Source organism: Muscardinus avellanarius (genome assembly GCF_963383645.1).
Source record: "Muscardinus avellanarius genome assembly, chromosome: 18".
Lineage (NCBI taxonomy): Eukaryota > Metazoa > Chordata > Mammalia > Rodentia > Gliridae > Muscardinus > Muscardinus avellanarius.
The window spans coordinates 46,597,347-46,612,110 of record NC_137804.1 but is presented as its reverse complement, the minus strand read 5'-3'; the positions used below and the strand labels follow the sequence as shown (position 1 = coordinate 46,612,110).

Below are 14,764 nucleotides of genomic sequence, written 5' to 3'. Positions count from 1 at the left end.
CGGGGCCCTCGAGGGCCGGCGGGCAGCAGCGCGGGCCAGCGCGCCCGGAGGACAGGCCGGAGCCGGCCGGAGGTTCCCACAGTAAATCTCCGGGGCCAGGCAATAAAGGTCGCCAGCGGCCCCCCCGGGGATTCACCTCTTCTTGGCTGTGTCGCCGCAGAGGGGGGCTGGCGTGCGAACCCGGGCCACGACGAGCGCCCCCACCCCCAAGGTCACGAGGGACACCCCCAGTCCCTCCACACTCGAGGACAGAGGGCTGGCCGGGGACACTTAGCTAACACGCCCGCACTAGGGGCCAGCCTCCCGGGGCCTGCGCGCTCCCGGGGACAGATTGGCCGGCACCTGGCGGGAGGGCCTCCCCGGGGGCTGGGCGCCGCCCCCCGCCCCGCCCTCCGCCCGGGCAGCGGCCGGAGTGGACGGCGCCGGCCATGGAGGGCACCGCGGGCCCGGAGCTCGCCCTGGTAAGGGGCTGAGGGTCCCGGCGCAGGGACCCGGCTCCCCGCAAATCTTGTCCCCCCCAGTCCACCTTGGGGCTCCGGGCCCCCTCGGGCCCAGGGAAGCGGGGTGCATCTGAGAGTTGGGGACCCAGGTCTGCGAGCCGAGACGGGCACCGGGAAGCCCCGTGCGTAGGAAGCTGGCCCGGGAGGGTCCCGGGGTGGAGGCCGGCCTCCGCGACTCGGCAAGAAGCCCCCGTTTCAAAATAAAAAGGGGCGGTGGGGGCGTCGCTGGCAGGCACGGGGCTCCTGGGTTCAGGCCCTCCGCGCCCCAAAAAGGGGCCGGGGGACTCCTGTGAGCTCGGGGCGTCCCGCAACCAGGGCGAGGGGCGCCTGGGGTCCACCCCGGGCCCAGGCTGGGGGGGGGCGCGGGCGGGAAGCTGGGGGGGCTGAGCCGACTGTCCGTCCAGGCGCCGCTGCAGGACTGGGGCGAGGAGACGGAGGACGGCGCGGTGTACAGCGTGGCCCTCCGCCGGCAGCGCAGCCAGCGCGCGGGCTCGGGGGCGGGCCCCGGGGGCGGCCAGGTGAGGACGGGGCTGGGGGCGGCCAGGGGGGCCCAGGTGCCGCTCGGGGGAGGCGGGCGAGCCGGGCAGGTTCAGGAAATGAGGGTGGATCCCGGTGATGGCGCCTTCCGGAGCGGGACGGGGGCGGCCGGGCCAGGGCGGACCTGGACGGAAGGCTCCGGGGAAGCCGGGTCAGGGCGGTCAGTGCGCGGGGCGGGGCGGGGGGCGGGGCGCGCGGCCAGGCGCGACCCCGGGGCTGGAGGAGGCTGGGGGCCGGGCGGGGCGGGTGCGGGGAAGGCGCGCTTGGGTAAGTCCGGGGAGGCAGAGCCTGGGAGGAGGAACGGGCAAAATCAGATGCAGAAGCACAAACCCGGCAGCCCAGGACTTGGGGACCGAGCCCAGGGCATGGCGGGAGGCCGGGACGGGAGGATCGCGGTTCGCGGCCAGCTCAGCTACTCAGCGGGGCCCTCTGCAACTCAGCGAGACCCTGCTTCAAAATAAAGAATAGAGCCGGGCGTGGTGGGCACGCTTGTCATCCCAGCATTCGGGAGGCTGAGACCGGAGGATCGCGGTTCGCGGACAGCCTCAGCTACTTAGCGAGGCCCTCTGCAACTCAGTGAGACCCGATTTCAAAATAAAGGATAAAAAATAGGGCAGGGGCTGTAGCTCGGAGGTTGAATGCCCCTGGGTTCCATCTCCAGACCCGCAAAAAATAAAAATAAAAAAGAAAGAAAGAAAGAAAGAATAAAAAAAAATAGGGCAGGGGTTGTAGCTGGGAGGTCGAATGCCCCTGGGTTCCATCCCAGTACTACCAAAAAAATAAAAATAAAAATAAAAATAAAATCAGGCTGGGAGTGTAGCTCCGGGGTATTTAATGCCCCTGGATTCAATCCCTGGTACCAAAGTGGATTCAGTCCCCAGTAACACACACGCGGGGCGCTAGCAGTGGGCGAGGCCGGAGCAGGCTTCCGGGGGTCTCCTCGGTCTCTCGCTGCCCCCCCCCGCAGACCCCGAGCCCCTCCGCGGACACCTTCCTGCATTACCGCACCAGCAAGGTGCGCGCGCTGAGGGCCGCCCGGCTGGAGCGGCTGGTGAGCGAGCTGGTGTCCGGAGACCGCGAGCAGGACCCGGGCTTCGTGCCCGCCTTCCTGGCCACGCACCGGGCCTTCGCGCCCACCGCCCGCGTGCTGGGCTGCCTGCTGCCCCCGCCGCCGCCGCCCCTGCCCTCCCCGCCTGGGTCAGTAAGCCGCGGTGGGTGGGGGGCACCGGCGCGGCCCCACCCCCAGACCGCCCCATCCCCTCCAGCACCGCGACGATCTGACTGGGGGGGGGGGCTCTTCCCAGGGTGGAGAGCAAGCCGGCTGAGAGACAGGATCCCAGCTTCAACAAGAACCTGAGGTGGGTCCCCGGGGGCGGGGAGGACGCCCCAGCCCTGGGGCTATTTCTAAAGGTCACCGATCCCGGAGGCCGCGGGGCTGCAGGGGTGGTCAAGCGGGGAGCGCGGATCGGAAGGTCCAGATCCCTGAGGCTGCCCCTCCGCCCAGGGCTGTGGTGTCCGTGTTGGGCTCCTGGCTGCGGGACCACCCTCAGGACTTCCGAGACCCCCCCGGCCACCCAGACCTGGGCAGTGTCCGGATCTTTCTGGGCTGGGCAGCCCCAGGGGGCGCCGAGGCCCAGGAAGCAGAGAAACTCCTGAAAGACTTCTTGGAGGAGGCGGGACAGGAAGAGGAAGAGGAGCAGCCCTTGGCCTGGGCAGGTGAGGGGTCCCGGGCGCTGATCCGGTTCCGAGACGCCCCCATTCCTCAAATGCTGCGCCCCGCCCCTGCCTCCCCACTCTGGAATTGCGAGGCTCCAGCCAGGTTTTTTGCTTTTTTTTTTTTTTTTAGAGGGCCTGGAGATTTTATCTCTGAGCTCTGGCCCCAGTCCTGTCTTATCTTTTACTGGGTAACAGGGTCTCAGCCACGCTTGTCATTCGGGAGGCTGAGACAGCGGGATCCAGGTTCGCGGACAGCCTCGGCTACTTAGTGAGGCCCTCTGCAACTCAGTGAGACCCTGTTTCAAAATAAGGAACAAAAAATCAGGCTGGGGGTGTAGCTCAGAGGTAGAATGCCCCTGGGTTCCATCCTCGGTACCATACACACACACAGAAAAAACAAAACAAAACAGGGTCTCACTAAGTTGAGGAGTGCCTCGGTTACTGCAGCTGGCCAGGTTCACCAAGTTTCCGGGACTGGTCAGCCTCCTGTCTCAGCCTCCCCAAGACTGGGATTACAGCACGTTTTTTTAACTCTGCACCTCAGTTTCCCCACCTGTAAATTGGGGATCATAGCCAGGCATGGAGGCACACACCTGTAATCACATTACTCGGGAGGCTGAGATGGAAGGATTGCAGATTGGAAGCTAGCCTCAGTAATTTAGCAAGACACAAGACACTCAGCAACTTAGTGGGACTCTCTCTCTCTCTCTCTCTGTGTGTGTGTGTGTGTGTGTGTGTGTGTGTGTGTGTGTGTGTGTAACTGAGGATTGAACCCAGAGGCATTCTACCTCCAAGGTACACCCCCGTCCTATTTTATTTTACTTGGAAACAGAGTCTCCCTAGGTTGCTGAGAGCCTCACTGCTGACTGAGGCTGTCCTCAAACCTGTGATCCTCCTGTCTCAGCCTCCCAAGCACTGGAATTATAGGCCCCACTCACCCTGCGTTTCTTGGCCTCTCTTATTTTCCCTTTCTGGCTTTTGTTTCTGGCAGCAGCCTGTGAGTTCAGGGGAGAGGATAATGTCGGTCCTGTCCCTGGGGCTGTCCCCAGGAGCAGAAGCAAGGTAGATTAGCTGACTGAATAATTGAATCCTGCTTATAAAGTATCAGCTTTCACCCATCTGTGTTTGATCTGATCCACATTGTAAAAACATCCATCTCCCTAATCCTTATCCTTTAAGCCTCAGATTAAAGTGGCCACATTCCTCTCCGCTTTACAAAGTAGCAGCCACTTTCCTCTGCCTGGTAACAAAGTCTCCGGTTATTTTTGTATTTCCCCTCCTGGTTACTAAGTATTTCTCTCCCTCTCCCTTTCTCTACTTGGGAGGCGAGGCAGGAGGACCCCAGGTTGGAGGGCAGCCTCAGCTATGTAGCAAGGCTGTCCTCAACCTAATGAGACCCTGTTTCAAATAAATAAATAAATTGGCCATGGTGGTCACACTTGTAATCCCAGTACTTGGGAGGCTGAGGCAGGGGAATCACAGGCTTGAGGATGGCCTCAACAATTTAATGAGGCTCTCAGCAACCTAGTGAAACCCTTTTTCAAACTAAAAAATAAAATAGGGCTGCGGGTGTGAATCAGAGGTAGAACTCCCCCCGGGGTTCAGTCCCTGGTGCCAAAAAATAAAAATAAATAGAAAGATAAAATCAGCCGGGCGTGGTGGCGCAGGCTTGTCATCCCAACATTCGGGAGGCTGAGACCGGAGGATGGCGGTTCGCGGACAGCCTCGGCTACTTAGTGAGGCCCTCCACAACTCAGTGAGACCCTGTTTCAAAAAATAAAGAATAAAAAATCGGGCAGGGGTTGTGGCTCAGAGGTCACACATGCCTCAGGGTTCCATGCCCAGGCCCGAAAAAAAAAAAAAAAAAAAAAAAGATAAAATCAGAGCCGGGCGTGGTGGTGCACACTTGTAATCCCAGCATCTGGGAGGCTGAGACAGGCGGACTGTGGTTTGTAGTCAGCCTCAGCTACTTAGTGAGGCTCTTTGTAACTCAGTGAAACCCTGTTTCAAAATAAAGAATAAAAAATAAGCCTCTGGGTGTAGCTTGGAGGTAGAATGCCCCTGGGTTCCATCCCTAGTACCACCAAAAATAAATAAATAAATAAATAAATAAATAAATAAATAAATAAATAAAAATAATAAATAAATAAAAAATTAAAAATAAAAATAAAATAATAATAATAATAATAATAATAATAATAATAATAATAAAATAAAATCAGGCTGGGGCTGTAGCTTGGAGGTAGGATGTCACTGGGTTAATCGCCAGTACCACGAAAGAAAGAAAGAAAAGAAAAGAAAGAATAAGGCTGGAGCTTTAGCTCTGAGGTAGGATGCCTCTGGGTTCCATCCCCAGTACAATAAATAAATAATAAGGCTGGGGGTGTCGCTCAGAGGTGCAGCCCCCGAGTTCAGTCCCCAGAGTTCGAGGCGGGAGGGTGAGACGCAGAGACCCCCGGCGAGTGCGAGGCCGCGAGGCGCCCGGGCGCGGACGGGAAGCGCTGACGCCCCGTCCAATTCTCAGGCCCCCCCAGGACCCCCGCGCCCCCCAGCCCCGACTCCCCCGAGGGCTTCGCGGAGGAGGAGGAGGCGGCGGCGCGCAGGCGGGGCGGCCCCGAGCTCCTGGACTTCGGCGCGGACGCGGTGGCCGAGCAGCTCACGCTCCTGGACGCGGTGAGCCCCGGGGGGCCCCGGGGAGCCCCCGGGCCGCGGCCAGTCCTCGAGCCCACCCGGCCTCCTCCCCCAGGAGCTCTTCTCGCGCGTGCGGGCCTGCGAGTGCCTGGGCTCCGTGTGGTCGCAGCGGGGCCGGCCGGGGGCGGCGGGCGCGGCCCCCACGGTGCGCGCCACGGTGGCGCAGTTCAACGCGGTGACCGGCTGCGTGCTGGGCTCGGTGCTGGCGGAGCCGGGCGCGGCGGCCCCGCGGCGGGCCGGGCGCATCGAGGCGTGGATCCGCGTGGCCCAGGTGCGTGCGGGGGCGGGGCCTGCGGGGGGCGGGGCCACGCGCCAGGGCGGTGTCGGAGGGGCGGGGACGGGTGGTCGCGGGTGCTGTGGGGGCGGGGCCTGCGAGGGGCGTGTCCAGGCCGCAGGGGTGTGGGCCGGGGGCGGAGCCTATAAGGGGTGTGTCCACAGGCGGGGGCGTGGCTGCGGGAGGGGCGGAGCCTAGGTGGTCCTGCTGGTGTGGGGGCGTGGCCTATAAGGGGCGTGTCCATGCAACGGGTGACAGGCTGTTGGAGGGCGGGGCCTATACGGGGTGTGTCCATATAGCGGGGGCGTGGCTGCGGGAGGGGCGGGGCCTAGGTGTATCGGGGCGGAGCCTATAAGGGGTGTGTCCATACAGCAGGGGCGTGGCTGCGGGAGAGGCGGAGCCTAGGTGGTCCTGCTGGTGTAGGGGCGTGGCCTATAAGGGGCGTGTCCGTGCAACGATGGCAGGCTGTTGGAGGGGCGGGGCCTATACGGGTTGTGTCCATATAGCAGGGGCGTGGTATGCTGGAGGGGCGGAGCCTAGATGGTAGTGCTGGTGTCGGGGGTGCGGCCTATAAGGGGGGTGTCCATGCAACCGTGGCGGGGCTGTTGGAGGGGCGGGGCCTGGGGGCGTGTCGGCCTGTAGGGGCAGGACCTATAAGGGGCGTGCCCATGCAACAGTCGGAATGTGCTGGAGGGGCGGGGCCTGAATGGGCATGGTGCTGCTGGAGGGGCGGGGCTTGAGTGGGCTGTTGGGCGGGGCCTATAAGGGGCGTGCCCACGCACCCGGGCGTGGTGTGTCTGAGGGGCGGGGCTTGGGTGAGGGATGCTGTGTGGGTGGGCCCTGGGTTTGTGTGTGGGGGTGAGGCTGGGGTGGGCTCTATCAGGGGCGTGTCAAGGCTGCAGGGGCGTGGCGTGTTAGAGGGAGAGTGATGGGTGGAGCAAGGCTGGAAAGGGGCGGGACCGAAGGACTTTGTCAGGGCGGGGCCAAGCCACCTGCTCCTGGAGCCGCTCCTGTGCGGCCTGGGCTGGAGGAGGGCAGTGGGGATTGGCGGGGGTCCTGAAAGAGACAGGACAGGCTGGGGCAGGAGCCACAGAAGAGGAGGAGACTGAGGGAGTGTCAGAAGAGAGGATGGAGAGGAAAGAGGTAAAAAAGTTGATAACCTGGCGGGCAGGTGGAGTACCTGTCATCCCAGTACTCGGGAGGCTGAGACAGGTTCAAGGACGGCCTCAGCAAGAAGTGAGACTCATCAACCTAGTGAGACTCTGTTTCAAAATTAAAAAAAACAAAAATAGGACTGGGTACGTAGCTCAGAGGTAGAATGTCCCTGGGATCAATCCCCAGAACCAGATACACACACAAGTGGGGCAGCTGTATGAGTCTGGCCCGGCCTAAGAAATCTCAAGATAAGTGTGGCTGGTGCCACGAGTGTGACACGGAGTATGACGGTCGCCCTCCCGCCCGCCAGCGCTGCCGGGAACTGCGGAATTTCTCTTCCTTGCGTGCCATCCTCTCGGCCCTGCAATCCAACCCCATCTATCGGCTCAAGCGCAGCTGGGGAGCTGTGAGCAGGTGAGCCTGGGTGCAAAGTGGGGCCACCCCACTCCATCCCACCCCATTTGGGAGCCCCCAGCCACCAGTCCCTGACCACCCCGCTCTGCTTCCCAGGGAACTACTGTCCACCTTCAGGAAACTTTCGCAGATCTTTTCGGATGAGAACAACCACCTTACTAGCAGAGAGATTCTTTCTCAGGTATAAACACACTGCGACCAGGGTTCCGGGGCCCTTTCCATTCTCAAAATATTCACCTGTCTCAGCCAGATGGAGTGGCGCACACCCCGAATCCCAGGGAGACCTTGCTTCAAAATTAAAGAGTTTGAACTTGGACTTGGGAGGCTGAGCGGGAGGATCGAAGCCTGAGCCCAGCCTCAGCAACTTACTGTGGTCTCTTTGCAATTCAGCGAGACCCTGTTTCAAAATAAAAAATAAAAGTCGAGCATGATGGCACACACTTGTGATCCCAGTACTTGGGAGGCTGAAACAGGAGGATCTTGGATTCACAGACAGCCTCAGCTATTGAGTGAGGCCCTCTGCAACTTAGTGATGACTGGTTTCAAAATAAAGAATAAAAAATAGAAGCCGGGCATGATGGCCCACACTTGTCATCCCCGTGCTTGGGAGGCAGAGACAGGAGGATCCCACAGGTTCGAAGCCAGCCTCAGCTACTTAGTGAGGCTCTCAGCAACTTAGACCCTGTTTCCAAATAAAGTATAAAATAGGTCTGGGAGTGTAGCCCAGAGGTAGGAAGCCCCTGGGTTCCACCCCTACTACCACAAAAAAAAAAAAAAAAAGAAAGAAAAGAAAGAAAGAAAAGAAAAGATAGAAATGGCTGAGAGCTGGGTATGGTAGCACAAACGTGTAATCCCAGCAACTCAGGAGGCTGAAACAGGAAGATGGCAGGATTCAGGTCAGCCTCGGCAACTTAGTGAGACCCTGTCTCAAAATAAAAAGGGCCGGGGGTGTATAACCTCAAGATAGAGCACCCCTGGATTCAATCCCTAGTACCCCCTCCAAAAAAAAAAAAGACAGCAAGATGGGTATATATATGGCGGGTCCCAGGGAGCTGGGAGGGGGCGGCGGCCAGGCATCTCTGTCCTCTCGCAGGAGGAGGACGACCCCCCGGGAAGCCTGCCCTCGGTGAGTGCTGGGGGCTGGGGGGGGGCGGCAGGGGGAGGGGCGGCGCCCAGTGACTGAGCTTTGGGGCTGCAGAGGCCGCCCCCAGGCCCTGTCCCGTACCTGGGCACCTTTCTTACTGACCTGGTTATGCTGGACACCGCGCTGCCGGACACCTTGGAGGTCTGACCCCTGACCCTTGACCCCGACCCCTCCCCTCGCGCCCAGCGCAGTAGCTTTCCCGGCACCGCCCTCTACCCTGCTCGATGCTCGCGACCCCAGGTCCCCTTAGCACGGAGGCTTCCCACGACCCCCCTCCTTGCCTCGACCCCGGCGGGGTCAAGTTCAGACACACTTTGCCTCCAGGGGGGCCTCATCAATTTCGAGAAGAGGAGGAAGGTGAGCGAGTGGGCGCCGGGGAGGGGAGGCGGGTCCCGGGTGGGGCGCGCGGGGGTCTCAGAGGCCGCCCCCCCAGGAGTGGGAGATCCTGGCGCGCATCCAGCAGCTGCAGCGGCGCTGTCGGGGCCACGGCCTGCGCCCCCGCCCGCCCGTCCTGGACGCCCTGCGAGCCCAGCGCCAGCTCAGCGAGGAGCAGAGGTGACCCCCGACCCCAGCCCCCCGACCCCAGCCCCCGCGCACCCTGCGGGACGGCCACCCCCTGGCGCGCCTTGCTTTTTCTCGTTTTATTTGAGGTGCTGGAGATTTGAGGGCCATTCTACCTCTGACCTATACCCCATCCCTACTCTATCTATTTACTTACATTATTTTTGCAGGTCTGGGGATGGGACCCAGGGGCATGCAATCTCCGAGCTACACCCCCTGCCCTATTTTTTATTCTTATATTGAAACAGGGCCTCACTAAGTAGCTGAGGCTGTCCGCAAATCGCAATCCTCTGGTCTCAGATGCTGGGATTATAAGCATGCAGATTTATTTATTTATTTATTTATTTATTTATTTATTTATTTATTTATGGTGCTGGGGATTGAACCCAGAGGTATTCTACCTCTGAGCTATACCCCAGCCCTATTTTTTTTTTTTTTTTTTTTTTTGGTGGCACTGGGGTGGAACCCAGGGGCTTTCTACCTCTGGGCTCTACTCCCAGACCTTTTTAATATTTTATTTGGAAACAGGGTCTCACTAAGTTGCTGAGGGCCTCACTAAGAAGCTGAGGCTGGCTTTGAACCTGCGCGATCCTCCTGTCTCAGCCTCCCAAGCACGGGGATGACAAGCGTGCGCCACCACGCCCGACTGCCCTATTTTTATTTTTATTTTGAAACATGGTCTTCCTAGGTTGATGAGAGTCTCACTGCTTTCTGAGACTGTCCTCAAACTTGTGATCCTCCTGTCTGAGCCTCCCAAGTACTGGTATTACAGGTCTGTGTCTATAATTTACGGAGGTCACACAGCTAGCCAATATATATATATTTTTTTTGGTACTGGGGGTGGAACCCAGGGGCATTTGACCTCCAAGTCACACCCCCGGCCCTATTGTTTTATTCTTTATTTTGAAACAGGGTCTCACTAAGTTGCAGAGGGCCTCACTAAGTAGCTGAGGCTGGCTGCGAACCTGCAATCCTCCTGTCTCAGCCTCCCAAGTACTGGGATTACAAGCGTGCGCCACCACGCCTAGCTCGGAAGTGACCCCCCCTTTCTACCTCACCCTTGACGTTGGGGACCTAGCCCCCAGCAGCCCCCATCATGCACCTCAAACCAACTCTTGACTGATCGTGACCCCTGTCTCCTCGTCCCCCGCTGCTTCATGGCCTCGCCCGCCTCCCCGCTGACCCCCAGCTACCGCGTGTCGCGGGTCATAGAGCCGCCGGCCGCCTCCTGTCCCAGCTCCCCCAGCGTCCGGCGGCGTCTGAGTCTCACCAAGCGCCTTAGCGCGTGAGTTCCGGGCTGTGTCCCGGGGTGATGCGGGGGGCCTGCTGCTGGGCTGAGTCTGGCCTTGGCTTCATTCCCCGTCCCCACCCATCCTCAGGAAGCTGTCCCGAGAGAAGAGCTCATCCCCTGGCGGGAGTCCCGGGGACCCCTCGTCGCCTTCCTCCTGGTGAGCACCCTGGTGGGCGAGGAGAGTAGGGACAGCGCAGGCGGGGGTCACGGCGGCCACCGAGTCAGGCTGCGTGTCTTCTCCAGTCTGTCTCCAGGGTCCCCTCCATCCAGCCCTAGAACAAAGGACGCTCCCCCTGGCAGTCCCCCGGCCTCTCCAGGGCCCCAGGGCCCCAGCACCAAGGTACCGAGCCTGCTTGTGCTTGTATACAGAACTGTGGTGGCCCAGGGCGTGTGTGTATGTGTGTGTGTGCACACAAGACGTGCAATGGAGACCAGCGCCGAGCTGCCTGGGGTCCCTCCATCCAGGGACCGTGAGCATCCGTGTCCAGTCTGAGCGGTCACCCTCCTCCCGGCTTCCGTTCAGACCCGGGCCCGGGCTTCCTCTTGCCTGCAGGGTGGTCTGCAGTGTGATAACTTTATTTTCCAAAGATATGTGTCCCTAGGAATCTGCACACCCAAAGGGGAACCGTGGGCCTGAACGCCGTGCGTGGGGTTGTTGTTTGACACGGACTTGTGACGACCATGAGCTTTTGTGTACACGTGCTATTCTCTGTGTACACAGGCTCTCTTGCGTGTGCACCTGGGTCTCTGTGTATATGAATCATATGTGCATTTGTTCGTGTGTGTGTGTGTGTGTGTGTGTGTGTGTGTGTGTGTGTGTGTGTTACTGGGGACTGAACCCAGGGACATCCTACCTCCGAGCTGTATCCCCAGCCTTATTTTTTGGTTTTAATTATTATTTTGAAGCAGGATCTCACTAGGTTAATGAGAATCTCACTACTTGCTGAGGCTGTCCTCAAACCTGTCATCCTCCTGTCTCAGCCTCCCAAGTAGTGGGATTACAAACTTGTTTCTGTAACAGGGAGCCGAGGTCTGTGTGTGATGGGATGGCAGCCTCAGCTACTTAGTGAGGCCCCTTGCAACTCAGTGAAACCCTGTTTCAAAATAAAGAATAAACAATAGAGCCGGGCGTGGTGGCAGCACACTTGTAATCCCCGCGCTTGGGAGGCTGAGACAGGAGGATCGCGCAGGTTCGAAGCCAGCCTCGGCTACTTAGTGAGGCTCTCAGCAACTCAGTGAGACCCTGTTTCCAAATAAAATATCAACTAGGACTGGGAGTATAGCCCAGAGGTAGAAAGTACCACCAAAAAAAAAAAAATCAAAATAGAGATTTAAAAATAGGGTTGGGGGTGTAGCTTGGAGGTAGAATGCCATTAGGTTCCATCCCTAGTACCGCAAAAAAAAAAAAAAAAGAATAAAAAATAGGATTGTGAAACTCTCGTGAATCTAAAGAGACCATGTTTTAAAAGAAATAGTAAAATAGGGCTGGGAGTGTAACTCGGTGGTAGAATGCTCCTGGGTCCCATCTCCAGGACCAAAAATAAAATAATACAGGAGAGGGGGTGGGGGGCAGCTGGGGGTCTCCCACCCCTCCCACCGCAGGTGCACAGGACTGCAGCCTCTGTCCACTCCTGCCGACAGCCGCCTGTGAGCGCAGAGCTGCCCGGGAGTGGCCCTCGCATCCCCATCCCGGGCCAACAGAGCTTGGAGGCCCGCGTGGTCCGCGTCAGCATCCCCAACGACCACGGGAACCTGTATCGGAGCATCTTGGTGAGGGGCTGGGGCCGGCGGGGACGCGCTGCCTTGGGGCTGGGCCCCCGCCTGACCCCCGCCGGCCCTTCCAGCTCACCAGCCAGGACAAGGCCCCCAGCGTCGTGCAGCGAGCGCTGCAGAAACACAACGTGGCCCAGCCCTGGCCCCAGGAATACCAGCTTTTCCAAGTGCTTCCTGGGGAAAAAGGTGAGAGGGGACAGGGCGCGCAGGTGGTGGGGACAGTCTGTCCAGGGGCAGGAGGCAGCCCAGGCCGCGCGCGGGGGCGCACGCTTGTCATCCCAGCATTCGGGAGGCTGAGACAGGAGGATCACGGTTCGTGGACAGCCTCGGCTACTTAGTGAGGCCCTCAGCAACTCAGTGAGACCCTGTTTCAAAATAAAGAATAAGCCGGGCGTGGTGGCGCACGCTTGTAATCCCCGCGCTTGGGAGGCGGAGACAGGAGGATCCAAAGCCAGCCTCAGCTACTTAGTGAGGCCCTCTGCAACTCAGTGAGACCGTGTTTCAAGAAATAAAAAAGACTAAAAATAGGACTGGGGGTGTAGCTCAGAGGTAGAATGCCCCTGGGTTCCATCCCCAGTACCACACACACACACACACACAAAGAGGCACCAGGCGTGGTGGTGCACACTTGTAATTGGGAGGCTGAGACAGGAGGACTGTGGTTTGCAGACAGCCTCAGCTACTACTTAGTGAGGCCCTCGCCTTTTTTTTTTTTTTTTTCTGTACTGGGGATTAAACCCAGGAGCACTCTACCTCTGACCTATATGCCCCAGCCTTATTTTATTTTATTTTTGTGGTACTGGGGATGGAACCCAGGGGCTTTTCTATCTCTGGGCTATACTCCCAGACCTATTTTATATTTTTATTTGGAAACAGGGTCTCACTAAGTTGCTGAGAGCTTCACTGAGTAGCTGAGGCTGGCTTGGAACCCGTGCGATCCTCCTGTCTCAGCCTCCCAAGTGCTGGGATGACAAGCGTGCGCCACCACGCCTGGCTAACACAGCCCCATCTTGGTAGGGGGACAGTGCCGGTGTTCAGGGAGTCCTCTGGGGTGTGGGGGCTGAATTTGCTGAGACTTGCAGCATAAGCTGCCTAGCCTCTGAGTGGCGGCCTGGTAAGCAGGGACGGACCTTCCTGCCAACCAGCCATCCATCCATTCTGGGAATGGAACCCAGAGGAATTCTACCTCCCAGCTACACCCCCAGCCTTTTTATTATTTATTTACTTATTTATTTATTCATTCAGTATTTATTTTTGCAGTCCTGGGGATGGAACCCAGGTGCATTCTACCTCCGAGCTACACCCCCAGCCCTTTTTATTATTTATTTACTTATTTATTTATTTTGTGGTACTGGGGATAGACCCCAGGGACATTCTACCTCCGAGCTACATTCCCAGCTTATTTATTTATTTATTTATTTATTTATTTATTTATTTATTTAGTGGTAGTGGGGCTGGAACCAAGGTGCATTCAACTTCTGAGCTATACTCCCGTCCCTTTTTTTTTTTTTATTTTGAAGCAGGGTGTCACTGAGTCGAGGCTGGCCTTGAACCTACCATCCTTCTGTCTCAGCCTCCCAAGTCCCCGGGGCCACAGGCGTGCGGTTTCTGATAGCGGGTCTGGGGTAGTGCGGGCTTTAAGCGGGAAGTTGTCGGGTGTCCGGGGCGGGAGGACGAGGCGGTTCCGCTCCATGTGGGGGTCCCCGGGATGCTCAGGCGCTGGGCTCAACTGGGGGACACTGCGGGCGACGGGCCGGTCGCGGGCGGGTGACCACTGTCCCCGCTCCCGAGCAGAGCTCCTGATTCCCGACAACGCCAACGTGTTCTACGCCATGAGCCCCAGCGCCCCGGGAGACTTCAGGCTGCGGCGGAAGGCCGGGGCCCAGCACTCGCCCTCCGTCTCCCCGACCTGAGGGGCCCTTGGTCCTTCCCTTTAGACACCACTGTGCTCTGTATCCTGTGAACCCCCAACTAAAGCTCATCGGACCCCATCTTCCTGACCCCTGGGAACTGGATCTTTATCCCAAAGATGTTAGCCCACAGGGCGGTGTCAACAATGGAGGGAAGAGGCCGGGTGTGGAGGTGCAGGCTCCTAGCCCCAGCACTCAGGAGGCTGAGGCCCGAGGATCGCAGGTTCCAGGCCAGCCTCGGCAGTTTAACGAGGCCCTCAGCAACTCAGCGAGACCCCCCATGGCAAAATAAAAAAGAAAGGCCTGGGGGTGTAGTGCGGAGGTAGGATGTCCTTGGGGGTCAGTCCCCAGTACCATAAATAAAAAGAAAAAAGAAAAAGGAGAAAGAGAGGAACTAAGATTCCTAAGAAAAGGTTGAAGGAGTCATTACAGAGGGCACCCTGAGGGTTTAAGATTTCTTCTGGCCGGGCGTGGCGGCGCACGCTTGTCATCCCCGCGCCTGGGAGGCTGAGACAGGAGGATCGCACGGGTTCGAAGCCAGCCTCGGCTACTTAGTGAGGCTCTCAGCAACCTAGTGAGACCCTGTTTCCTAATAAAGTATAAAATAGATCTGGGAGTATAGCCCGGAGGTAGAAAGCCCCTGGGTTCCACCCCCAGTACCACCAAAAAAAAAAAAAAAAGATTTCTTCTGCCCCACATTTTGGGGTTAATATGCCTCTTTTCTGCAATGTATATAGGAACAAAGTTATTCCAATCAGAGATGAAAAACCATCACTTGTAAGCCAGTACTGGCGAGGG

At 58.6% G+C, this 14,764-nt stretch overlaps 1 protein-coding gene across 1 annotated transcript; it reads left to right on the top strand.

The window, feature by feature from the left end:
* Window positions 1-428: 428 nt before the first annotated feature.
* Window positions 429-13,969, top strand: RGL3 (ral guanine nucleotide dissociation stimulator like 3; the record flags this gene model as incomplete). The annotated part of the gene is made up of 19 exons (XM_080716005.1): window positions 429-461; window positions 905-1,018; window positions 2,005-2,234; window positions 2,342-2,395; window positions 2,542-2,753; window positions 5,278-5,426; window positions 5,500-5,715; window positions 7,184-7,287; window positions 7,384-7,468; window positions 8,381-8,413; window positions 8,486-8,572; window positions 8,756-8,788; window positions 8,865-8,986; window positions 10,182-10,277; window positions 10,372-10,440; window positions 10,527-10,644; window positions 11,925-12,053; window positions 12,128-12,242; window positions 13,851-13,969. 19 exons carry the CDS (start codon window positions 429-431, stop codon window positions 13,967-13,969), a joined length of 2,118 nt encoding a protein of 705 aa, XP_080572131.1.
* Window positions 13,970-14,764: the final 795 nt, after the last annotated feature.